Here is a 27,516-nt window from a genome sequence, read left to right as displayed (position 1 = left end):
TGAAGGAATCTTTCTATGGGCAATCCATAATTTTAGATACTTCTGTCACATTTTCCTTTATTCAAATGTTTTTCTGACTTTTCTCACTGAGTTGCTTCAGTTCCGCATTATTTTTCCTTTTATGCATTTTTATTAGTTACGTTTTTTGACAGTATTCCAAATATTCATTAACCATTTATAGAAAGAGTTTATCATGATAGCAGTTTTCTTATTTACTTTCCAGATGATTTGCAACACAGAATTTTCTTTTTGCTCAACCACAACCACATATTGTGACATTTTGCTCTAAAATGTTTCAGCAGTAGCATACATTTCCAATTCTGCAAAACCAGTACCATTCAACACAAACTTTCTGAAATGTCAAGAAGAAGCAATTAACAATACAGGCTTTGCTTCAAAATTCATAATACCAGACCATTAATAAAATCTATGAATATGAAAACAGTATTATTAGCACTATTTTTTTTTTTACAAGCTTGACATTAAAATGAGGGGTTTACAAGGCAATGTGACTGCAAAATTGAACACAGAATGATGCATACTTACTTGGGGCCTCCCTATGAACCCTTTTTGTGCTCATGAATAATAGAGTCAACAAGAAACAAAGGACTGAACTTATAATAAAAGTTTGATAATACCAAAGAGATCTATTGTTTGGAAAAAAGAGAATTTTCTTGCATTTTCTTAATGGTAGCATAGCATTAGAATTTAGGCTATATATTACCCCCTAATCACACTCTCTAAATGATTAGGCGATTTACAATGTAAGCATTATTTGCATATTGTCCCCACAATCTGGGTCCTCATTTTACCGATCTCAGAAATGTGGAAGGCTCAGTGAACCTTGAGGTCTGTCAGGATCAAACTCCAGGCTGTGGCCAGAGTTTGTTATATCTTTTAATGTGCTTTGCATGGTTCATATGCATAATACTTCAATACTATGCTGCATTTAGCAAGTGGCAATGCTGATATTATTCTGGTATCATCCAAAAACTTACCTGGGATATTAGGAATGAAAAACATCAGAGTATCTATTAATCTGATTCTAAAAATTTAGCAAATATAACCCAGGATATAATTTTATTTATTTATTAGAGTTATATCTAATATTAGAATTGATATGCATAGTATTCTCTCCTGTTTTTCAAATAAATATTTCCTGTAGTTTGAACCAATAGACAGTAACTGGCCCAAAGTCACCTGGTGACTTCTATAGATTAAAATTTAGCTTTCTCTAGGGCAGGCATGTCAAACTACGGCCCACGGGCCAGATGCGTCACGCCGAAACCAAGCCCACCCCATTGCTGGCAATGGGGAAAAAGTTGTGATAAGTCACGTGACGTCACGTATTGTTGCAAGTTTGACATGCCTGCTCTAGGCCAATCCAACACTTGAATCACTAACCATGCTGACTCTCTGTTAGGATTTCATGTCTGTACTGAAATTATTATGTTCTTTCTTTCTTAAAATGCAGTATATTGAATTATATGAGCTGCTATATTTATTTATTTATTTATTTATTTATTTATTTATGTACCGCTTAAGTGCAAGCACTCTCTGAGTGGTGTACACCAGTAAGCAATGTATATATATATTTACATTGCCCCCAACAATCTGGGTCCTCCTTTTACCTACCCCGAAGGATGGAAGGCTGAGTCAACCTTGAGCCGGTGAGATTTGAACCACTGACCTGCTGAACACAGTCAGCTAAAGTGGCCTGCAGTACTGCGCCACCTCGGCTCTTCTAAACAACTACATCACATATAGAAAAGTACAGTACCAATGAGTGATTGCCAGCTACAGGTATCCTTAGAGCAATGTGCTCCAGGCTTAGAATTATAATCCTAATAATAGTATAGCAATAGGACTACCTCTTTTATAAGCAACATATTGTTATATTAGATATTTAAAGATTTAACAAAGTAATTGTACTGAACAGCTTTAAGAGACCACAATTTTTCCTTGCATATGCTACAAAGCTAAACTTAAATTTAGGTAGAAATATCTTTTACATTTAGCACACTTCTTTATTCTTTAGTTGGTATATTTTCTAACTTCTCATGATTGATAAATAGTGTCCTGGAAAAGTATTCGGCATTAGCAAATCTATGACAAAATTTTGAGAAAAGAAGAAATTCTGAGAATGACTTCCTCTAGTAATAGCTTCTTCTAGTAATAGCTCTACTTACATAAACCAATATAGTAAGCACTAAGCCAGTGGTTCTCAACCACTGTCCCTGGGGGAGGGGCACAATGTCATCACTGGGATCTGCAAAGGCTTGAAGAAATGTTATGATTTAAATCTTAAGTCTTGGTGTCAGTGGCCTCAAAAGGTATTTAAAGGGGGTCCATAATGAAGAAAAGTTTGAGAACCACTGCACTAATAAAGATATAGCAGAAAAAAAAATTGTTGGCCAGAGGAAGATGTTTTGGTTGAACAAATACCTTAGTGAAATAAAGATGTTTAGATATTTTTGCAAAGGTTTTTGTTTAAGATATTTTATGAAAAATATAGCTGATTATAATTTGACAGACAGATACCTATTATTCTCCCATAAATATACTGAATATAAAAAAGCAAAACAAAAATTATTGATATCTATTTTTCATAGATGAATAGCTAATAAAACTGCCTTGCATAAAAAAGTAATAAAGCTTAATAAAAACTGCAGATACAATAGATACTATCCTTGCAGTAAAATGTTGCAGTGCATCTTCACATCTCCAACAAGAATCCATTTGTTCAGAATTCCAACAGAAAAGAGACCTTGTTATTCACAATCTCATTATTCACTGTTGCTAAATATAACCTATTTGTATTATCATCGTAAATAGTTTCAAATACTGTGTTTGCAGGTTATGACATGTGGTTTTGAAGTATTTTCTCTGCACAGAGACAAAAAACTGCATCTCCATTCAATCCATTTTCTCAGCAATCTGCAACATTTATGTATTCTTTATCCAAGAATAAGGATGCAAAGATTCTGGGGTGGCAAAGATATAACAGCTTCATTTTTTCTTTTTCCTTATATTGGGAATGAGTGGGTGATTATTATTATTTTAGTGGCTGATTTTTGTGTGTGTGATTTGTTTTTTGGTCAGTTTTCAGGGCTCCAGAGCTAAAATCTAATTGCATATAGCTGTACACTGAACGTAAGCCCTGCAAATAACAATGCCCACCTGTATACCATGCTCAGATAGATGAATTTATTATTCATCTTCAATAACCCACTCATTGACTTAATTTCACCCCTACACAACTGGTTTAACAAAGATGTCTCTTTTACAAAGAGAGTTTGCACAAATCTTGACTTTCAAACATAGTATATGTTAGTATATTTGATACTGCTTCTCTTTGATTCAGTGGAATACCAAGAGCAGAGCAGCAGGAATGACTGACTCTGGGTGCAAGCAATGAGGAAATGCAGTATCTGGCAGCATAGCAGCAACTAAGGAACGGAGATGTTAAAAAATGATCTGCTCTGGATATAAAAAATGGTAGGTACACCATTGCTTTGATTACAGTCTTATTTGTACATAATCACATGAATTAGTGCCAACCAATAGCAGAAAATTAGATTTCATACTGAAGTTTAGAAAAAAGTATAAGTTGTCTTTTATGAATGAAAGCATTGTATCTCTTCCACAATGTTCTCCTCAGTTTTCTGTAATTTTTTTCATTATTAATAAGACCTAGATTTAAGATTGTGTGCATGTATAATGATATAAATGGACATACATGCTAAAGCAGAGCAAAGCTAAAAAGCTAATAGCACAGCAACTAATAGGCAAAAATCTGGAATATACTTTCTGCATATAAATAGCAGCTAAAGTAAGATAAAATCATACTGAAAAAAGAGAAAAACATCACGCACACAAACAACCAATCTATCCACAATCAAAATCCATTTAACCTACATTCTATTTTCAACAGTATCCATTCAAATGTTTCTACAATACCTATAAACATGGCATGACATAAAGGCATATTGGTGCTGGTCTCATTATTGTGAGGGACAAAGGAAGGAGGAAAGGGGAAACATGTGACTTGCACGATTCCCCGTTGCAACCTGGAGGAACGTCACCCATGGAACGGAAGGATGATACCTAGAATAATAGAGTGAGACCCAGGGGGCCAGGTGATAGACCAGTAGAAGTAAAGATCAGAGACAATGGCAAAGACAGACTACCTGCAGGTAGAACTGGCAGACATGCAATGACAATCGCGCCAGAAAGGAGAGAGAGATACTTTGCCAGCTGATTTGACATGAGAACATAAGGTCATGAATAAAGAACATCCACGGCTGTGGCAGAGGAATCCCCCTGTGAAAAACAAGTACAAGGGATCCGGGCTGAACGGAGAGTATAGTTACCAACAGCGGACTAGATGGCAAAGCACCGTTGATAGGGCAGCGATAGGGAACGTCTCGGGTGAATGTGAGGAAAGAGATGTCAAGCTGAACAATGGGCAAGCAAGGACTACTCATGTAGGAAGAGACAGGAGGGTGGATGGTGTAGAATGAAGGGAGACACCCGAGTTGCAATCTCAAGGGGCGAGGAGAATCAACCGGAGCTTAATTGGGGCATGTGGTGAGACTAAGAGAGAATAGAATGGCCTGTACCCCAGGCCTCCTGGCAAAGAGAACTGCGCACAAGGGAGCGGGGGAACAGAGACAGCTACCATCCAGAAGGAATGGGGGAGGGCCCCACTCAGCCCCAGAATTAATGATGGAAGAGTGCACAGTAGTGCACGGAATAGAAACAGGAAAGGGCTGTGTGCTGACATAAGGGATACACTTATAGTGCAATTCGATCAGCTGGGCCTGGTGACGCGGTCCAGAAGCCAGATGCAGGCGTCTAGTGATCACATATAAGCTTCTTCCCAACAACTGCTTTTAACCCTGACGATGTCAGAAGCTTCCGACGAAAGCTAGCTTTTATTAAATGTTTTTTCATTTATTCTCTTGGTGATCGTTATTTATATATATATATATATATATATATATATATATATATATATATATATATATATATATATATATTGTAATTTCTTACTAGAAGTTTAACAAGGCAATTCATTTATATATTTATTTACACAATCCATATTACATTATGTTGCAAGAATACAATATATATCTTCAAAGAGATGACTATTAATCGGTGGAGCCTGATCAGATTAAACCCCGACAAATTCTGACTCACTAAAGCAAAGGCAACATCTTTATGGTTATTTGTTAAATATAACACAAAATTCCAATTTTCACTGGTTTTCCCTAACTGGAAAAACAAACGGCTTTTCCAAGCATTATCACAGAGTGCCATCAGTTTGATACATCACTAGTTATAGTATTTTATTTCAAATTAAAATTATGTTTTAGCCAGAGATAAAATCAATAATTAATAGTTTAGACTTTTCTATTCATTAGTATGTCACAAAGTATCCAATTTTTTACATTTTCAATAGCATTCTACAATTTTAATTTCCAAAATAAGAAAATAAATTAGCTAATTAAGTTACTACTGAATTTCAGTAGTGATTTTTAACAGAGTTGCTAATATTACTTTATGTATTTATCATTTATAATGCAACACAGACTATGCAAGAAACATGTCTTCATTAAAATAGGTTGCACAAAGACAAATGTTAGAAGCAGATGAATGGCTCCTGGCAAGCCCCTTAATTTCCCCAAATATCTCTCCAATGGGTTGGGAAACCTTTGTTATCAGCTTTTGTGTAATAGCAAGTATGTGGATGAAATATATACTTTATTTATTTCTTTAGTCAATCACCATATCTGCCAGAGATCCACATATCACCATTAAAACACTTATGAAAAATATCAACAAAAGCCATTCAAACCATAATAATCCAAAACTATTCTAAAATCACATCATAATGAAATAATAAAAATAATTCCTATAGAAGTCATTATTAAAAAGTAATAAAGTTAGTAAACATGATATCAGGTATTAATTATTAGACACCCTCCAAAAATGCTCTACCTTTATTTACTTCCAGCATGCTGTAACAGATGAGGTGAGACTCACTTCCAAGAGTAGCCTGATCCATAAGAAAGGGGCTACAACAGGAAAATGCCTTCTAGCTTCAGCTCCCTTCAAATGAGTTATAACCAAGCACTTGGCCTGAGATGAGCATGCTAAAAGGCAAATTCTGGTTGAAGAAGGCAGCCCTGCAAGTTTCTAAGCAGCAAGCTATACAGGATTTATAGACCAAAACTAGAATTTTACATGCATCTAGAACAGTGCTTCTCAACGTTTGTGTGACGGCGACCCCCGTCACACAAACGTTCTGCGTATGCGCGGTGCGCATGCGCGATGGCCCCCCATGCGCGACGTGCGTGCACGACGCCCCCCATGCGTGGCGCACATGCGCGGCACCGCCCATGCGCGGCGTGCGTGCACGGCGCCCCCCATGCGCAGCGTGCGTGCATGGCGCCGCCCCCCATGCGCGGCACGCGTGCACGGCACCGCCCCCATGCGCGGCGCGCGTGCACGGCGCCGCGAAAAATGGCGGATCGCCACCTTTGGCGACCCCCGAAAAATGGTCGATCGACCCCAAATGGGGTCGCGACCCATAGGTTGAGAACCGCTGATCTAGAAACTTATTGGCAATAAGTGAAGCATCTGTAGCACAGATGTGAAATATAGCTGCTATGTAATGCCCACTTTCTAAACAGACAACTGTATTTTGTGCAAATTGTATTTCCAAGGAGTTTTCACTTTCAAATAGACCACACTGCAGTACACCCACTATTTAGTGATTACCTTGGTTAGTGAAAGTTTGCACATACAATGGTAATTTAAAAAATAGTTTTCTAACTAAGGCATGCATTTATAACTAAATTTTGTGTACTTGACAACAATGCATGCTACAGTGAGAGTAATGCTGGCATAGTTGTATAGAATAACTTTATTTCAATAAAATGACAGTAACCAACTATTTTTGCAGTATCTCTGCTCTGTTTCTCTCTCAGTCTAGTCTTGATCTTACTTGATGGCCTACTAGCTTCTTTCACATGACATACAATGGGTGAGGTAAAATCAAGCCTTATGGTACTTAAAGGTGAGGAACCCCCAAGCTGACTTCTATAACTACAGACTGGAACTGATATCTAAGCACTTATGCTGATCTAGCCCACCGACTCTGTTTAGTGAGATGCTGCAAGGACTGATACTCTCTCTTCTCCTATTTAACATTTTTAACATTTAAACTGCTGGGTAATGTCATCTGATGTTTTAGGTGAGGATAGCTCCACCCTGGGCCATCCAATGATGATGTGGACATCCTGTCCTTGTTTGGAGGGTGTGGGGGTCCGGATAGGGAACAACAGGTTTCAACTCAAGAAGCTTTGGGTTTTAGTACCTCTGGATTCTGGAGTCATTTCACTTCTTGTTCTGGATGGGGGCTGCACTACCCCAGATGGAACCTATGTGTAATTTGGAGTACTCTTGGATTTGAAGCTCCTATTCAAAAAGCAATGTCAGCAATAGCTAGGAGAGCTTTGGTACAGCTATATGTTGTGCACTGATTGTTCCTTGACCAGGCTCTTCTCACAGTCACTCCTGTTGTGATCAACTTCCAACTGGACTACTGCAATGGAGCAGTAACATATATATGGAGCATATATAGCTGGTGCAAAATACAGCAGCAAAGGCATTTGTTTATGCTTTTCATTTAGCACCTGTGACATCTCTTTTCTGTATGTTTCGGTATTCAATTCAAGTAGCAGGTTATGACCTATAAAGCCCTATATGTCATGGGGCTCGATTACTTATGGGAGCATCTCACCCAAATTATATCTATTTGTCCTGTGGCATCTAGGAGGACATCTAGACACCTAGAGAGATGTTCCAGGTCACATCTATAAATGTCATTTGACTAATCCCTGAAGGAGAGCTTTTTGTATCATGGAGCCCACCATGTGGAATGTTTTTCCCCTGGGGACTATACTTGCCCTGACCCTGTTGGCTTTCCGTAAGGCTCTTAAAATCTGGTTTTAAAACCTGTGGCATGTAATTGAGACTGTATCATGAATATGTTGTGTACATTGCTGATTTTATCTTGGCTCTTACTCTACCTTTATTATTTATTGTTATGCTGTCATGTTCTTATTTTATTTTTATTCCATGTTAGCCATCTAGAATAAAAGGTTTGAAATGGGTACCCATATAAATTGAATAAATAAGCCTGAATCCTGATTGAAAGGGATTCAGATAATCTACATCTTTTAAGGAATTCTGTGTATTCAGGGAGTCCTCGACTTACAACCATTCGTTTACTGACTGTTCGAAGTCACAATAGCACTGAATAAGTAATTTATGATCATTTTTCACAGTTACAACCACTGCAACAACCCCATGGTCATGTGATCAAAGTTTGGACACTTGACAACTGGCATTTATTTATGATGGTTGCAATGTCTTGGAGTCATGTGATCACCTTTTGCGATCCTTTGGTAAGGAAAGTCAATAGGAAAATCAGATTAATTAAACAACCATGTTACTAACTTAACAACTGCAGTGACTCACTGAACTGTGGCAAGAAATGATCATAAAATGGGGCAAAACTCACTTAACAACTGTGCTGATTAGCAATGGAAATTTTGGGCTTAATTGTGGTTGTAAGTCGAGGATAAAGGTAGATAATACTACCTGTATTATGGCCATGATGCCATTATAACATTCTTATTTACAAAGGAACGTATACTGTAATTTTTTAATAAATTAAAAATGTAATTTTCTTATAATTATTTATTTCTAATGGAAATATTTATATTTTTATACGACATAACATTTAACAGTTGTAAAAACATTTTCAAACAAAAAGACAAAGTAAAATGCAAAGTGAGTTTAATGATCCTCTGAATTTATCTATTTCAGGGAATTAAATTATACCACTGTAATATACAAAACAAATGAAACATCTGATAAAATGCATGGGAAATAATCCATGTTAATAATTGGACAACCCTTTGACTGGGAGAGTATAATCCTACCTTGAGCAGGCAGTTAAACTGGAAGACCTTGGAAGCTCCTTTCGGCTCTATGATTCTATGTTCTTTTGTGATATACACAGTGGCTCCGTGTGATTTTTAAGTAGTTTTTTTTAATATCTTTATAGACAAGAGCCTGTATTATGATAGAGTCTATAAGGATGTGGAAAACCACATTTTTTAAAAAAATTAAGAGATTAAAAATTTATGTTGAGGGATAATCTTGTATTTAAAATAGCTGGAAGCTCTCTTTCAGGGATAAATTGTACTTCTTCTTACACTGTTACTACATAGGAATAGTGTTCTTCAGTTGAAGAAGTTTTTAAAACATTCACTGAACTTAAAACTTTGTAAAAGTTTGATTTATATCCAGAATCAGTTTAAGGATGTTTAGCAGCCAGATCCTCAATCCTTTTTCCATTAAGTTAGAAGCATATTCTAAACAAAATATGAATAACATTGGTTTGTCACTCTTTTATTCAGCTGTGGTTCTGAAAAAGTGATTTAGGCTAGAAATGTGATATTACCTAGCCAGCAGCTTATAATGTGGGTTATTTATTTATTTTTAACAAGTTTGGATATAGCATTCTTTGCCTGTTCATGGTAGCATTGAACAATCATTTTTCTCCAACATTTACATAAAAACTCTATTCCAGAGACTTCTGAATAATTAATATATTTTTAGAATCTGCGGCTTAATTTATGTCGCCATCCATAACTGATTCATACATGTGCAGTGGTGGGAAGTTTGCACCACTTCGACACAACCGGTAGCTAATTTTTTGTTGCCCAGGCCCAGAATGGACTTCTGGAAGCGGCATCCACACAGAGAATCAGCTGTTCACATATTTGAATCCTACCACTGCACATGTGGTCCATTACAGGTAGAGTATCAAAACCTGCTTCATAAATTTTAGCCATGATATATACATACATTATTCATACGTTATTTTCACTGTTACAATATTTATATGGCTCCTATAGTACAACAATCCTGCATAATTCAAATTCCTATGAATTGAATGAAATCAATAAGCATTTGCAACCCTCTGAAACACAGTAGTAATGCCATTTTAAAGATAAAATTCTAATCTACATTTTCAGAGCTCTGGAAATAAGACGAATTAAAATTCAAATGATTTTAAAATTTAAAACTATTTTCTATTTTTAACTTCTTATAATTTCTTTTCATTTAAAATGCTCACTTACTTCTCTCCAGGGTCCCTTTTGGTGGGAGTTGTGGCAACTGTCTACCCCTGCGTCCTGCCACCGGAGTACTTGATGGGCTTGTTTGGACTGACCCCGAATGAGCATGTGACCTACAGGATACACATCAAGAGAAACCATCAGTTACAACATATATTTTTTCTTATGTAGTTTGACAACAAAGGAATGATTAATGACTTTTGTGCATGTTGAACTTTAATTGAAATGATGCCCGTTCAACCTTAATGATTTTAAAAAACATAGTTACCAGTAAGATATTGAAAAGATGGGACAAAAATGTATTTTTGTAACTGCATCTGTTAACCATATAAAGAAATATATGTAGAAGTATATGCATACTGAGACATACTGAAATAAAATAAAAAAGAAGTATATGTATAAATATGACTGTTTCCATGTTCAACTAACAAACATTTCAAATTCCAACTAACAGTGAGATGATGACAGGCAATAAATCAAAAGTATATTTCAATGAGTGAAATGAAATAATATCATTGTTACTGATTGTTATATTCACAATAGAAAAGCAAAGAAGCCAGACAATAGTCTGATTTGGACATATCTTCTCCAACTTCATTCCACTATTTGTAAAGAAAAAAGAAAAAAAAAGAACCTAAATAAATCATTACTGTTTAATCATGAATAAAATACATCACCAAAACAAAACAAAATGCAAAAACATGCACACAGCAAATAAGAGAAAGCAGTGATTAATATATCAAATTAGTACAAATTTAAGAAATTATTTTAAAGTATCATTTGATGTTATGATTATTATTCCATAAGCGATGTCTGATGATCACATTTAATTACTTGTTCTGTAAGAGAAATACATGATAATTATGAAGTGTTTGAGAGTAAGAAATCACACAGGATTCCTAATAAATGAGAAATCACAAACAAATGTAAGTAATTGTTATTAATTATTGTTAGTAAACAAATTACAATGGCAGCTACACCATTATATCCCAATGGAATATAAGTGGTGTATTGATGTTGGCAGGGTTAGTATCTACAACTACTAGTGATCAGCCAATGATGAAAGGAAATATTATTGAAGTTTTTGGAAAATAAAAAAGTGAACTGGTGGGGCAGGATTAATCCATTTGTTTCACCTCGATAATGCAGGTGAGGGAGGGGCAGATCTTCCAGTCATTAATGAAGGCATCGATCTCATGAGGTTTGACTCAGGACGCTCAGTGGATCGGGAGCGGGGGCTGGGCCGCTCTAGCACTGGACGCTGTTCTGTTGATCTGGATCTTTGATATGGTAGTCTAGGTTCCCAATTCCTGTAATATTAGTCAAAAAGCAGCTCAATTGACTTTTATCTGTGGTTATGCATTATGCTGCAGCACATTGGATTTGGAGCTATCCAACATAAACTAATTTTAATAACTTTTTAAAGTTTTCTTCTTGCTAATATTAAGTGGGTATAAAGAAGTATACTTCCTTAAAATGGTTATGTGAAGAAAATTATTTAGACAGTTTATGCAGTGGAATAAAATCTAATAATTTTGCATTGAATTGCATTACTATTTTGGGATAATTCAGAATTCAAAAGAAAAGATGCAGTTCACTATAAATATTAAACAGATTAATATTTTTTAAAAATCATTTTTCCATATAATTGCTGTCTGTCAGAAGTTATTTATGGTGGCTCATTTCAACAGAATCACTAAATATGAACAAAGGATTTTAAAAATCCTAAATAACATTTCTCATTTACTGTGTATTAGTTTAACTGTCAGGTATAACTGTAGCAAGAATTAAATAGTTTTAAATGAGAAGAAATGCATTTGTAATTGAACATAGTATTTGATATATGCACATATGGCATAAGCTATACTTCTGTGCAAAAAAGATCAAACACATCAGATTCAAGGACATCCAAGAAACCACATGGAAAGACATGAAGAATTTTCAAACCATTATCCAAAATTGCTGTAGCAGGAATTAATTTTAGGTAATGGCTACATACTGGTTCTATAATATAGTAGGATTTTTACAGTGTGTATAGTGTGTATATTATTAAAAGATCCTTAAAATCTGTAATGTTTTCCCTCAATACAGTAAAGATAACATATTGACTGAGAAAACAATTAAATACTGTCATATATTTATTTTGATTCATGAACATAGCTTCAACTGAGGATTTAGAGTTTTACCTATACAAAAAACCAAGTTTAACTTTAGTATTAAGGAGAGCAAAAGAACACTAGATAGTTGTATTACCAAGAGGTTATAAAATTGCAAAATGTGTTTCTAAAGTTATCCTTTAGTATAGCATTGATTTGAATTTTGCATAACTTGCTTTTTTTTTCAGTAAAGCATCATCTTCTAGAGAAACTCAATGCAGGAGGGAAGTATCTCATTTGATAAATAAAGTTTGTTTAGGTTTTTTAAAGTGACTAAAAATGTGCTACAATGTTATTGCTTATTTATTTAAAAAGAAAAAAAGTGAGAGATGAATATATATAGAAGTGATACACATTTTAAAAAACTATGATAAAATAATATAGAAGAGACCCTAGGGTCAAATTCTTGCTTTCTGATGCAAATTTCAACCGAATGAAATGTAGCTATTTTCATGAAGGTATTAGTGAACTGATCATGTGATAAAAATATATTACAAGTAGTCCTTGACTTACAACAATTCCTTTAGTGACCATTTGAATGGCACTGAAAATAGTGACATACAATTGGTCCTCTCACTTACAATTACCATAGTATCCCCACAGTCATGTGTTCTAGATTTCGGCTAATTTTTCACTTAAGAACTATCTTGCTTAGCAAGATCCATTTGTGATCACAAGTCGAGGACTACCTATACTTCATCTTAAGGCCTACTAAAACAGTCAGTAAAGAGGTATTATTCGGAGTACTAGATATAGTAAAAATGACAGCGCAGTAATATGCTAGGAGCGCTGTGTCTTCCTTGAAGCATTTTAGAAAATAAGATATCAAACCTCATTAAAGTAAAGATCTTCCTAGGAGGAACAGATATTGATACTGATATAGATATAAATAAAGATACACAAAAGAGCTCTCTATTGCAAAAGTTCAACACCTTCAATCTATCTCTTTGCAAATCCAAATCAACAACTGATTAATGTTCCTTCCATTTGATTGTACATGAAGACCTCACAGAAAAAATCAAAACAATAGTTTCACTTTATGCTCCAAACAGGCAGACACGTTTGATCATATGTTCAGCAAGGAAGGGCTAAGTATCAGGGAGGCAGCTTATCTAGAATCAGCCTTTTAAAGACAGATTTCAGTCTAACAACAGATCACCTTCCTACCAATAAAGTGATTGGGAGTTTTATTGGTAAAAGATTCGGAATGCCTATATTCTGAATCCCTGTATTCATAAAATAGCTTAAGCACACTAAACTGCATGAGTTAAATTATATAGCTCTTGACATGCCAATATCAAAGGTGTATAGGAAGGAGAGATACCCCCGCAAGTAGCACAGGAGAACACTATAAAAGAATTTTGAACATTTCCTTAACCCGGGAGAAGGGAATATATTTAATTATAATTTATTTATTTTTATCCTGCCTTTATTATTTTTATAAAATAGCTGGTGAACATACCTAATATTCTCTCCTCTTTTATTCTCCCCCAACAACAAGGCTGTGAAGCAAGATGGACTGAGACAGTGTGACTGGCCCAAAATTACCTAGCCAACTTTTATTCCTAAGGCAATACTAGACTCCTGCACTAACCTGGTGCCTTCACCACTAGACCAACTCTATTCAGTTGCAGATTTGAGCAAGGCTACCCGCAGCAAGTTACCAACAGGCAGACAATTCCCTGAATGTAGGCATTCTAATTTCTGCAAAAAGCTCTGCAACCCATGAAGAGAAATATCGAACCTCACAATAACTGTGTTCATATGGGAAGCATAGTTGATATCAACCCAGCTCCAAAGTCAAGTTAACATCTGGCATTTCTACCACCTAGCCAATCAACCAAGCCAGACCACTTTGCCCCTGGGATGCTGACTTGGAATGTGGCTGGCTGGAAAGGGATGATTGATGGTGGTCTAATGTATTTCCTCTCTAGATTTGATGTAATAGCTTTTCAGGAAACCTGGTTAATCGAAATGGATGAACCAGTACAACTGCCAGGCCTTCAGGAATGGACTTCCTCAGCCCAAAAAACAAAAAACAAAGGGAGACCCTCTTGTGGGTTATGCATTCTTACAAAGCAAGAATTGCAATGGCAGGGGGATAAATTACACAATGTAGACAAGTATTCATATTTCCTAGCTGTTAAATTTGGATATAAAGAGTTTGAGTTAATTCTGGTAAATGTGTATATCCCTTCAAACACCTGGTATTATAACTTCGGATACTGGATGGGTCTGGAAGTTATCCTAGACGATATATACACATTGTACCCTCTGTTCATAGTGGTTCTACTAGGAGATTTTAACGCTAGGTTGGGTCCCTCTTTGTATAAGTTAGCCCAGAAGAATGGAGTCCAAGGGGAGTAAAAGAAATGCTTTCCAGCAATATAAATTGAATTTAAATCCTATCAATTCATTCATAATTTAGTTTGACTAATGACTAAAAGCTATGTAAGAATAAAAACATAAAGTAGTCACAGTTAATTTTTTTCATTATGAAAATTGTTTCCACATTCAATTTTCTTGTCAGATGAAGATCTATATAATAACAGGAAAATAGTACTGTACATATCCATACCTTTTAACTGAGCATATAAAATATGTATAGTTTTAATAGACTAAAAGTCATTTGAAACCTAGGCTTTAGTCATTCGCCAAGTCCTTCAAAAGAATTAAATGAAATTAGTTAAAAATATTTTTAGTTAAAATGTCTCATGCAAAGAAATGAATTTGCAAAATTACTTTGCTAATGTTGAAATAAAACAATGGAGATTACTTGAGCTTTACATTATTTATATTATTTTTACCTAAGTAGAAGATTGCAGGCACAAAAGAGTAAGTACAATGAAGTTGAATTCATCAAGGCCAAAGTTTTTAAAGTATAGACTCTTAAACTAAACATACAGGAAGCACAAAGATGAAACCATAGGAACAATTCATTGCTTTTCAAAAATATTTATCTGACTTTTTTTTTGCACTGCATTTTGTTTTCTGTGCATGATATCTAATGTTCAGATTAAAAAATAAAAGCAATGAATGTCAAATAAAAACATTAAAATGCAGCAAATTATGGTGCATTTGACTGATCACATACAGCGTTCTCTATTTCTAGAGACAATAAAAGCACTACAAGAAAAAAACACACAAATTATGCCTAGGAGTCACAAACTTAATCTAAGCCAAATACTTTTTACTGAGAATACCTGTCAGTATCTGTGGAAGACTGTTGGATTTCAATCCTTGGACATGCTATTCTTCTATTAGCTATTGGAATTTTGCTGTTTGATCACAGATATAAAATAACCTGTTAGCACATTTTTAATAACTACTGTTATGAACAAATTTCTAATGTTAAACAACTGTTAAGCTACAACAGCAATAGCACTTAGACCTATATATGGCTCCATACTGTTTCAGAGCATTCTCTGAGCAGTTTACAAATGTCAGCATATTTCCCCCAACAATCTGGGTCTTCATTTTACTGACCTCGGAAGGATGAAAGGTTGAGTCAACCTTAAGCCAGTCAGGACTGAACTTCCGGCAGTGGGCAGAATTTGCCTGCAATACTGCATTCTAATCACTGCACTACCATGGCTAAAAGTTAAAATAATATAATATTGTATAACTTGGCTGAATTACTTTTAAAATAATAGTTACCAATTGAAGTTTATACTACTAGTTCACCAAAATTTACACACACGCACACACACACACAAACACACACAGAGAGAGAGGGGGGACTTATTTTAAAATCTGCTGAAATATCTGAACACAAATGTCTCAGAAAATACTTATATATAATTTCTGCCATATATGTGATAATACATCAAATTATGTATGTTGCTACAGAACTTCACTGCACCTGCAGAGGATTCTGTCTCTACCGCCATGCCTATATGAGGGATCTTAAGCAAATATTGAAGAAAGCAAGAAAGTCCCTTTTAAAATAGGCAGCAAAAAATATGAATTTGAAGCAAATAACAATTACAAAAATATTTTTTTACAGCAACTTTGTAGAAAATTAATATAGTCTATTAGGAATCTAGAGACAGAAAAATCAAAATCTAGATTTTAGAATCTTTGAAAATTTACATTAACAAGCACTTCAACATTTAGTTTAATCTTTCTTAGATTTTTTTTTTAAAAATCTGATCCATCCTGACATCACATCTCTTTGCATAATTTTATATTCTTTATGTAATGCTATATTTAGATGAGCATAGTATGCAAGGCACCTAAAATATCATAGTACATAAGAACCTTATCTCTTACATAGCTAACCATATTTGACAATTCTTTAACACTATAATTCTTCTATTATGATTATTGCTTGAATATATAATAACAATACATTATGAGTGTTCAACTACACTCATATATAGTCTGTAGCATCTACAAAAACTAAAATGAAGTAGTATAATATATAATAACATGATGTACTTTGTCCAAAAATGTGTTTTTCACCATTCTTAGTTTCTGCACAAAATACATGTAGTTTTGGGTCTTGGTAAGTAAACACAATTGGCTTTATTTATACCTCAGTACCAAAAAAAAAAAAAAAAATGGAACCAAACTGAGAACCACTTGAAGACAAGATGTATGTATCAGCAAGTTTATAGAAGTACAAAACTTCTACTAAAAAACTACTTAAACTCAATTTAATACATCTGGGAGGTTTTTGGGGAGGTGAGCGCCCTTTGAGTCAGCTTGAACACCTCATGACTGCTTGGACTGCTCCCTGCAGTTATCTCGGCATGTTTCAAAAATATTTTGTAAGTACAGGTAGTCCTTGACTTACAATGGCAATTGGGACCATAATTTCCATTGTTAAGCAATGTGTCACTTAATGATGGCAATCCCTGCAGTTCCTGCAGCAATTATTAACCAAACTCCATTATCATTAGGTGAGACAACCTCCTACCAGCTTCTCATAACCAAAGTCAATAGGAAGCTGGCAGAAAGTTGCAAGTTCCAGATGAGCAGATAGACAATGCCAGATGGTGCAGGAAGTGAGGAGAGTGTGCAGGGTGGGAGAAAGGGTCAAGGAGGTACAAGGGTAATGCAGCACAGGTTGAGTGCACAGGATTTCAGAGGGGGGCAAATGGCTGAGAGGCATAGCACTGGTCAGGGAGGGTGTAGTGCGATGGAAGCAAAGAAGAGGTGGGGGACCATGAGTAGGTGGGTGAGATTAAGCCCAGCACTTTACAGCCTTCTCTCCTGCTTCACCATTTACTTTCTGAATAAGGTAGCAGGGAAGGTTGCAAATGGCAATCAGGTAATCGGACACTACTGCCACCAGTTGTAAGTGAAAAGCCAGTTGTCAAATCCCCAAATCACAATCATGTGATCATGGTGTGTGTGTGATGGGACAGCCTGAACTTGAAGGACTGATTGTAACCGCCATTTGTTTAGCACTGTCATAAGTTTGAACGGTTGTTGAAGAATGGTCCTGTAATCAGAAGTGGTGCAAGCACACTGTTTCAATAAAGAACTCTGCCTTTTTTTTAAACTATAATTATGTAAGTTTTAAAGCACTTCTTTCGGTTCATTCTTATGTAATTTTTCAAGTTTTTCTTTCATTCTTTTTATTCACAATAAGTCAATGAAGTAATTATGTTGTTGGCATGACTTATATAAAGTGTCACCTAATTCTATGTACCCCTATTTGGGGTATTTTCAACACATTACTTTCATAAGATGTATTGATAGGCGGGCTTTATTAACAAATACAAGGGCTGCAGATTAGACTGGGGGGTAAATAAATCATTTAAATGCAGCAGCAGCAAGCTATTTCTTGCCATCAGGTGTGTCCATGAAGTTGAGAAGATATTTGGAAGGTTTCTATCTACTTCACTTCATGAAATGACATCAGAAATTATTTTTTTTCTTCTTCAATTTTTTTTTAGATTGTAAGCTTGTGACCTAATCTTCTTTCCATTGTTTTAATCTAAGCCACTAAGATTTTTTATTCTTTCTTATACATGAATAAAAATGCCTAGCAAATTCCTTTTTCAAAACATGAAAATATTTTTAATACTTCCACGGAAAATCTGAATGGTTAAGGATTTTTTTTTCAATGCCATTATACTAATTAGGATTTACATTATAGATTTCATTAGTTACCCACCTTTTAATGGCAGGAAACTATGTAATTATTTGTCAATAACCATAATTGGAGAGGACTTTTAGGGCTACTAAAGGGAACCTGAGGACTGCATGCATCCCTGTGCATGTAGATAGGGTATCTATATCTGAAGAATAATTAGATTTTTAAAAATATTACTAAAATTTAATGCTCAAAGAATTGGTTTTAAAAGAGAAGAAATAAAATATAAACTAAAATAATGCTCTGTTTAAATTATAAATGCAATCCTACATTACAGAATCATAATACTTTACACTTTACTCACCTGTAATTTTCAGCTGTACCATTGACTACATGATCTGCCCATGAACTTGCACCATTGTAATACCTTTGCAATGCAGTTAAAATAAAGACAATTATAAGTATGAAGTTATATTTCAAACAACTTTTCTCATGAGATGTATTTTTATCTCAGTAATCAGGCAAGGAATTCTCCTTAATTCTTTTCACTACAAATACATTTGGGGGATTAATCTTTTGAAAAATAGAAGTATTTTATTCTTTATAACTATTTATAACTATTATCTTTTGGTCAGGGCATTTAACTGTCTAATACTTAATTGATTAATTGTTAATATATAATATAATAATATAATATTGCTTTTAATATTTTAATATTTATTATTTTAATTGTAAGTCACCTAGAGTCACTTTGCAGCATGAGAAATTTTGTAAGTAAATAAATATATCAGGTCTTGATAGAAATACTATATGAAACTATATTTATTTGACACAGCACTTGGTCCAAAGAACTCTCATTTTCTTTTCAGGTACAAGCTGCACAGCCTAACAATCATCACAATCTTATTTTGTACCAGATTGTGAGTATAGCTGGCACAAGAACACTGCAAAGGCAAGGGAGGTGGGAGAAATCTATTCATGGAGTCTATGCAATAGGTCATCTATATGGTATCTATTCCTGAAAATAAAATAAAGTCTTTCCATCAACAGAACAACTCTAGATATAGACTTTATATTTTGCCTAGGTAAATTTATTTATTAAACAAAATTTGCTCAATAAATCTGATAGTGATATGCACACTGTTATAAATAATAGCAGCAACAAGAATAGTTAAGTTATAACATTGCCAAACATCTGTATAATAAATAAATTATACAACAGTAGTGAAACAGATAGTACAGATATTAAACATATTATATGAGAGGTAGCCTTTACATAGCATCCTTAGCCATTTGTAAGACCACCAATGAAATGAATTATATTAGTCTTAAAAATGAGCAAACAGTTCAAATTTAGCCACTTTGAGCATTAAATAGATTGTTCAAGCTTCACCAGAAGTGTTCCAATCTTAACAGAAAGTATTCCACTCACAAAAAAGCATTTCAATATCAGCTACATTTGAAATGGTTACAAAATTATTCAAAAGTCAAAGCAGCCTGCTTTTAGCTCAAATTGGTTTTAATGCAAAATATTTTGCACACTTCTGATTAGCCTTAATCATACTGAAAGTCTCTTCTACCATATCTATAGTATGTTAAACCAAATTAAGATTCGCATCATCTATGAGGGGTCTGAAGTTGATAATGAATACACTGTAAGTCCATGTCTATTATCTCCTTCAAAATTCTATGCTGCAAATTCTTAAATATGTGTATTATTTATACATCTATCTATCTATACGTAAATACCTTTCGAGAGCAGGAGAAATAAACGTGTCATCAACATATGCATTAGGCTCTCTTCCCTCCTTCCTACTCCTCCTGAACATAAAATAAACAGTAAAGGTATTTTAGAATGGCCTTGTATACTTCTGCTGATGCATGATAATGTCCACCAAATATCAAGCAACTTTTAGCACAATGCAAAGTAAAAATAATTTGTATCCTGAAAACACCTATTTTCCAAATAATTCCATATTCAAACAAGATTCATATGCCTGTGATAACCTTATCTTCAACAACTATGTTAAGTCATTCTATGCCTTAACTAACAAAAGCAATGATGGCAAGATTTTCAGCCCATAAATTCATTCATGTGAACTGGCCTACTACTGAGGTATGAGAACAGTCAATGTTGTAGTGTATATAGTAGAAAATATCCAACATAATGAAATTAGGACATGAGGTAAACATGAACACTTATCTCTGAATGTAGATTTGTGGTAGATTCACCAGGTGAAGCCATTTTTTGTAAACTTTTAAAGGTTTGGGAAAATGAATTATTCATTCCCAACCATTCAAGTAATGTGTTCTGGCTCCAAGCATCTCACTAAAATGTTTAGCTTAGTTCCCTTTTATGCTTAGCTATTAAGTCAGTCAACCTAGAGGAGTTATGCGAGAGGATGGAGTAACGGCAACATTAAAATGCTACTACACATAATATTCAATATTACTTATTAGGGATGTTATGGATTTTTTTCAAATTAAGTAATACAATTGACCAAAACAGAATGTGTTATAGCACAAAGGGGAATGTGAATAGCTTTTTCAAAATATTCTGTGGCTTAAAAGTAGTATATAAGAAGTATGAATATGGGAATGATGTGTAATAGGTATAATACCCAATAGAATGTTCTTTCAGTATAAGCTGAGTGTTGTTCAAGTTAAATTCTTACTTGTGGCAAAAAATGACGCCATGGTAATTTATAATTTAATGATTTCTAATTTAGATTACAGAAATCACTCTATACAGAACTGCCCTTAAAAATATTAAGTAAGTTCAGCTAATGCAAATACTCCAAGTAGACTTTTATCTGTGATGCCCTTTTATGTAACTATTAATTGTAAAACAATTAAATGCTTTGTTTCTAAGCAGATCCAAGATGCTGATTTAATTGTATAAATCCTTAAAAAGATTGTATCTAAGCCAGTGATGGTGAACCTTTTAGAGACTAAGTGCCCAAACTGCAACCCAAAACCCACTTATGCATTGTCGAGTGCCGGGTGGGTGTGGCCCATTGGCTGGGTGTGACCAATTGGGTGGGGGTGGCCAATTGGGTGGGCATGGCTGCGGTGGTAACGGCAGACTGGGTGGGACTAAAAAGTTCAATCAATCAATTCCAACTTTGTGAGAACTTTTGTTTTCCCACAAGAAGTTGAAATTGACTGATTGAACTTTTTTTTTTTTTTGCACATGGTGGTGAAAAGGTTTTATTAAATGAAAAGGTTTTATAAAACCCAGCTGAAGGCCTAGGACTGGGGCGACAGTCCATGCCCACAGAGAGGGCTCTGAGTGCCGCCTCTGGCACCCATGCCATAGGTTCGCCACCATTGATCTAAGCTATCAAAAAGTTGATTTCTTTATTTTCAACTTATAGATAATTTCTGACCAACACTGGAATTACAACAACCAGTAGCTAGAGAAAGTATTTATTTATTATATGTATAATAAATTAGACTTCATTTTTTGTGTGTGGGAATACCATTGAAGCTTACATTCGATTTTTATTTCTCCTATCAAAATGGGTAGGGACTCATTACCCTGAGAAAGTTTGTGTTCAAGGGCTGCAGTATGTACATTCCCCTTCTATATCTACAGTATAGTAAGCTTCAGTTGGCTTTCTGAAGGCCATCAGGGTCAGTGCTAGCCCTATCTTGTGAAGGATCATTGCAACAACAGGTACTGCAACAGAAAAGGCACTTCTCCTGATTGCATCAGATGACATGAGGTGTGTCCATTCTAGAGACAGGCAGATATCATTTGGGAGAAGCAGTTTCACTAACAATACAGTCCTGTAGGGCTTTATATGTGATAACTTGCATTTTTAATTGCACCCAGAAGCTAACAAGGAAGCCAGTGCAGCTCAGAAAGTAGGTTAGTTACATGAGCATATATTGATGTGCCCATGAATTCCTGTGCTGCAGCATTCTAGGCTTATTATAGCTTCTGAATGGTCTTCAACAGCAACCCACGTAGCCAAGTTGAAGTAGTCCATTTGGGAAATGACTAGGACATGAGTGACAGAAATGAAGACCTGTTGATCCAGGAACAGGTACAACTTGCACACAACATGGCATTTTTGTGGTTACAACTGCCACCTGGACTTGCAGACTGTAGACTGCCTCAGTAGGGGAGTGCAATCCCATTCAGAACCAAAGATATAAAATTTCTAGTTCCCAGATAAGGGGAATTCAAAACCCAAAATATTATTTTCGATATTGAATTGTTAATAGTGTGCAGTGAATTCTACAAATATTCACCCTCAAAAGTTTGCTTTAGATGCGTTGTATAAAATAGTATTTGCTCTTCACTTTGTGGAACTCACATTCACTTAATTGCACCTCTCATTCAAAATAGCAGTGACAGCTTTTTACCCATCATCAGTATAGTATGTGTTTGTGCCGAATGTTGTAAACTAATAATACTTTGTATATGTTATACCTCTCAAACTCATTGTAAGCACCCTCAGAATAGGTACGGCACATCCTATGCGATCGAAGTAATCTGACTGCATCTTCACAAAAGTTAGGATACAATGAATTGTTCTTGCTGCCAAAACATAAGCAATGAAACATGAAACTAAAATAAGAAACAGAGAAATGAATAGCATTTAGGCATGAAAATATACATGAATGATAGAAGGAAATAAAATGGGTATGAAAAATATGTTCATTAATTCATGTAGTTTAATTTATAGTGTGGATCAAAATAAGAGTTTAAGCATCAACGTGTTTTGAATAGAACATTTAGAAAGGAGGATATATTGGAGCACTTCTGAATTTTATGTGAAAAAGCCCAAGAGACAGCTACAAGAAACTTTATTGATTATCCAATGTATGAGGAAAGTAAAGTTTCCTTCAAATATAATTAATAATGCAATCAATATGGCAAAAATCCTAGCCAACTACGTAAGTGGCTCTTCAATAGCATCATTATGGTAATTCTGATATAACTTTTCCCAATCGTACAAGAGTTAATTTCCAGTAATAAGAAAATATATATTTTCAGCTAAAACTCATTTTTCTCAGATATAATCCATAATATTAATGCTAAATACTAGTAGGAAGAAAGAAAGGCATGGCTGAAGTCTGAATGACTTTTCCCTTAATCAACAGCTACAGTATAAGAGAACCCCTTGTTAAGAAAGGATCTCCAAACTTTTGGGCATAATTTTAAATTTGTGAAATTATTATAGCTATCATAATATAGTTCAGATGTTGGCAATCTTTTGCAGATATGGGATCACATATCATGATGCAGACTGCAAAAAAATTAAACAGAAATTCTGATAAGATTTGATCATCATTAATTCCTGAGATTTTATGCATTTATACAAAATCCTTGGTGATCTCAAATGACAACTCCAAATCTCTTATGATTTAAAAATCTGACAAGTGATAGGCTATTTTTTTTAAAAAAAAAATAACATTTGATTGCATTAAATTACAGATACTGGGAATATATAGTCACTAGATCCTGCATAATAGGAAAAAAGCATTCTTCTTACTAGTATAAATTCAAAATAGCTTTAATCCAGCATACTAAATCTTATATTTGTGCCCACATAAAAACAATGTATTTTTAAAGACATTAGCTAGTTGTTATAGAAGGCAAAAAATTAACAGCTGGCTAATTTCTGCTATATTGTTGTTATTTCAGTATTCGGATCCTATTTTCTTAAATATTATGCAATTGGGAAGGCACTGACAGGGACATCTAAGATTTCTGATGATAGATAGATAGATAGATAGATAGATAGATAGATAGATAGATAGATAGATAGATAGATAGATAGATAGATAGACAGACAGACAGACAGACAGACAGACAGACAGACAGACAGACAGACAGACAGACAGACAGACAGACAGACAGACAGACAGACAGACAGAGAAATATTTGGTTCAGAATGGCTGCAAATGTACCCAGGATCCTGGGAACAACTACTATTATAGAATATTTTGGAAATTCAAAATATTTACATAACTGCATCAATCCTTATCATTTAGTAAGGCAAATCAGCATTATTGTCATGATACAGGTGGGACTGCAAGGGGACAGGGTCACTTAAAGATACCTAGCAAGTTCATCAATGAGATGAGTCCATCCTCTTCTGGAATACAACCAACACCTTCAGCTACTATACAGTATCCACTTCAATTCTTCAACTTTGTATAACAATTTTTATCTGGTAGCAGTGCTAGGATTGTGAATAGCAGCTTGATATTATGGATGGTAATATGGAATAATGGTTCTAACATCTAGAACTTCATAGACAAAGAATGATAACTGTTCAAGAACAGGGCAAAAAGTGCCATTGTATAACATGCTCTCTATTGATTAGACAAACAATGAATGTAAGGTAGTACTTTTTTTAAAGTCAAGTATTAATATTTGCAAAAGATTTGTTATTAAGCCATTCAGTGGCTTAACTAGTATGAAGCAAAAAATACAAGTTCAAGTAAAAGCATGCATTTATACACAGAGTCACACACAGGAAAGCAGATACCTGGCATCTCTATGATGGTAGTCAATGGATTGCGTGTGATGGGACCAAGGCAGAGTGAGATAATGACTGAAAGCATAGCAGAAACAAAAATAAAATGTAAGACAATAAAATTAAGATAGTGTCATATATAGATATAGATATATATCATAAAACATGAAGGCCTGACAGCACAAGCACAAAGACACTATAAAGGTGTAATTTTTATACAGAAAAATAACTTCATAAAAGGGATCCATATATTAATGTGCTTTTCCTGATGCAATACTATTATAAGCAATTAATTCCTCCTTCCCCCCCCCCCCCCCCCGCATACCTGAAATGTGGATGATGTGCAAATCAAATCAAGGTACTATTGCTTTGATTAATGAAGGTGGCTGCCACATAACTATCATATTTACAAAAGACTTAAGCAATAGGTTGCAAGATATTTACAGATATTTAGGAATATTCCAGAATAAATTCACAGAACTATCTTGGCATGTCAGATGTTGAGGACATTACATTGTACTGATTTCACCATAAGTGTGATTAATCAAAAAGTTCATAAAGATGGAAACAGTCTTTTCCTAAAATTCAACTGTTTGGCAGAAAATAACACTGAGAGCTAGAAGAAAGAGGGCACAGAGAAGAAAGAGGGTACAAAGACTAACTTGCTAAAAAAAGGAATCACTAGATTCTGTCTGATAAGCCACAAAGATATTGCTTCAGATTATTAGAAATTCTTGCTAATTATATTATGAATTTGACTAAATCTTATAAAATTGGCTACTTTCATCAATTTGTAGTTTGGTTCTAATATTAGTTCTAAAGGATCTTTATATCTGTTTTAATTCAGGATTGTTTGCAGAAATAATGGGGTGTTTTCCTTTTTTAATATATTGTAAATATTTATGTAATTTTTATATTTTGTATATTCTTAATGTATTCCTTTTATCCTTTTTTTTCTCTTTTCTGTCTTACAATAAAAGCATTTAAAAAAAAAAAAAAAAAAGAGTCTGAGATTCCTGTATGGGAATACTGTGACTAGAAAGAAGATCCTAAGAGAGATTGGTGGCCTGCAGGGCTTCACTTTACTTCCTGCAGGATTGTCCACTTCCTTCCATCTGCAGGCCTCTGTGACTATTTGTACTTTGGCTGCAGAAGAGAAAACAGCGTTTACTGGCAGACAGTTTCTTTAACTGAAGGGACATCAATCTCATTGAAGAATTTCTATGAGGTCAATACTTTCCCTTGAGCACAGATACACACACACACAAAATTAAGGGATGGCTCACCCAGATTTCACCACACATCAGTAGCAGCTCATAACAGCTGCCTCCTTGTAATGGTCTACTCTAACTCATCAGAATCAGAGGCTGAACAGCCTGATCTGGCAAACAGTAAGGCTCAGGAGCTCCAATCACCTGGAATAGATCAGGGACCTAATGAGAATCAGCAGGTGACTCAGATGTAATAAGAGGCCAGATCCTGGCAGAGTGCCTAGACCCACAATGAGCCAGTATTTTAAATGACAGAACAAAGATTTCTCAGCAATAGACGTTAACAACATTTCAATCAAGTGACTGGCAATACTGGATCTGTGATCCTATTATTCTGGCTTTTTGTTCTGCTCTTGGCTTGAAGTCTCAAACCAGCTGTGAAATCCTCTGGTGTCTGAACTCTGATACAGATAACTAATTTCTCTGCCATTGTCACATCCTGTTTAACAGATATGGGTGCTGTAGGTGCACTAGCTTTTTTCTTTTAACTATGATACTAAATCATTGTTGATCTGTCTCTGGATCAATTCATATTGGAGCATCTTAATTGTACAGATATTTACTATGGAACTTGTGTGTAACTGTTCAGCTGGGCATTCTACCTGTCTTCTGAGGGTTTGTTACTAAAGCCTCATCATTGATCCCATTTCAAACCTGGTACTGTGTGATTGCTGACTCTAGAAAAGTACAGTTTGATTCTAACACCAAAACAGAGATACTTGCTCCTTTCTGTTTTTGCAACCAAACTGAAACTTTTGCTTGCAGAAAAAACTCAGAAAAACTTTGTCAGTTCACTCTTAGCATTTACATGGTGCAACTATAACATTTTCACATTACAAATGTCCTGAAGCCAATTAAAAGAAATTTGATAGATCCCTAGACTGACTCCCAGCATTTCTGGCACAGTACAGTTTTTATATGAGTCCTCACATTGTTGGCTCACACAGTGTGCTATCTGGGCCAGCTGCTAAATGGACTACTCTGCTGTTTCACTGGATATTTGAAAATAAGAGTGAAGATCTTATTGCACCACTCACAAACAATTAGTATGTCAAGAAGCAACACCAGGGATATACTCGGTAGCAGGATATGTAAATAATTGTCAGTTTTTGCTCAACACTTGAACTGGAATAAGGCTTTTTTGATAGAGCAGTCCCAGAAAAGTTGATACAGGTGATCCTCTCATGATGACCATTCACCCACTAGCCATTCAAACTTACAGTGGTGCTGAACAAGAGGTACTTATGACTGTTTCTCACACAGAAGCATCCCTGCAGTCCAGTCACATGGTCATGATCCAGGTGCTCAGTTACTGGCTCACAGTTA

General features: G+C 35.0%; 1 protein-coding gene across 40 annotated transcripts in view; it reads right to left on the bottom strand.

Moving 5' to 3' along the window:
- The window catches only part of RIMS2 (regulating synaptic membrane exocytosis 2), a 280,764-nt gene that overhangs the window by 88,925 nt on the left and 164,323 nt on the right, over positions 1 to 27,516 (bottom strand). For 19 of the 40 annotated variants that reach the window (XM_039328826.1, XM_039328829.1, XM_039328857.1 and 16 more), the window contains 7 exons: positions 24,932 to 24,997; positions 22,864 to 22,971; positions 20,172 to 20,243; positions 18,787 to 18,849; positions 15,580 to 15,654; positions 11,357 to 11,530; positions 10,224 to 10,333 (listed from right to left, as the gene is read on the bottom strand). In XM_039328826.1, the coding sequence (XP_039184760.1) occupies positions 10,224 to 10,333; positions 11,357 to 11,530; positions 15,580 to 15,654; positions 18,787 to 18,849; positions 20,172 to 20,243; positions 22,864 to 22,971; positions 24,932 to 24,997 (668 nt within the window). The remainder of the gene's footprint in view (positions 1 to 10,223; positions 10,334 to 11,356; positions 11,531 to 15,579; positions 15,655 to 18,786; positions 18,850 to 20,171; positions 20,244 to 22,863; positions 22,972 to 24,931; positions 24,998 to 27,516) is intronic. The other 21 variants (XM_039328838.1, XM_039328851.1, XM_039328833.1 and 18 more) reach the window with 6 other exon arrangements.

The sequence above is a fragment of the Crotalus tigris genome, unplaced genomic scaffold (assembly GCF_016545835.1).
Source record: "Crotalus tigris isolate CLP2741 ecotype Arizona unplaced genomic scaffold, ASM1654583v1 scf7180000024384.25900115:4084858, whole genome shotgun sequence".
Taxonomy (NCBI): domain Eukaryota; kingdom Metazoa; phylum Chordata; class Lepidosauria; order Squamata; family Viperidae; genus Crotalus; species Crotalus tigris.
This window is presented reverse-complemented; position numbering and strand designations above follow the sequence as displayed.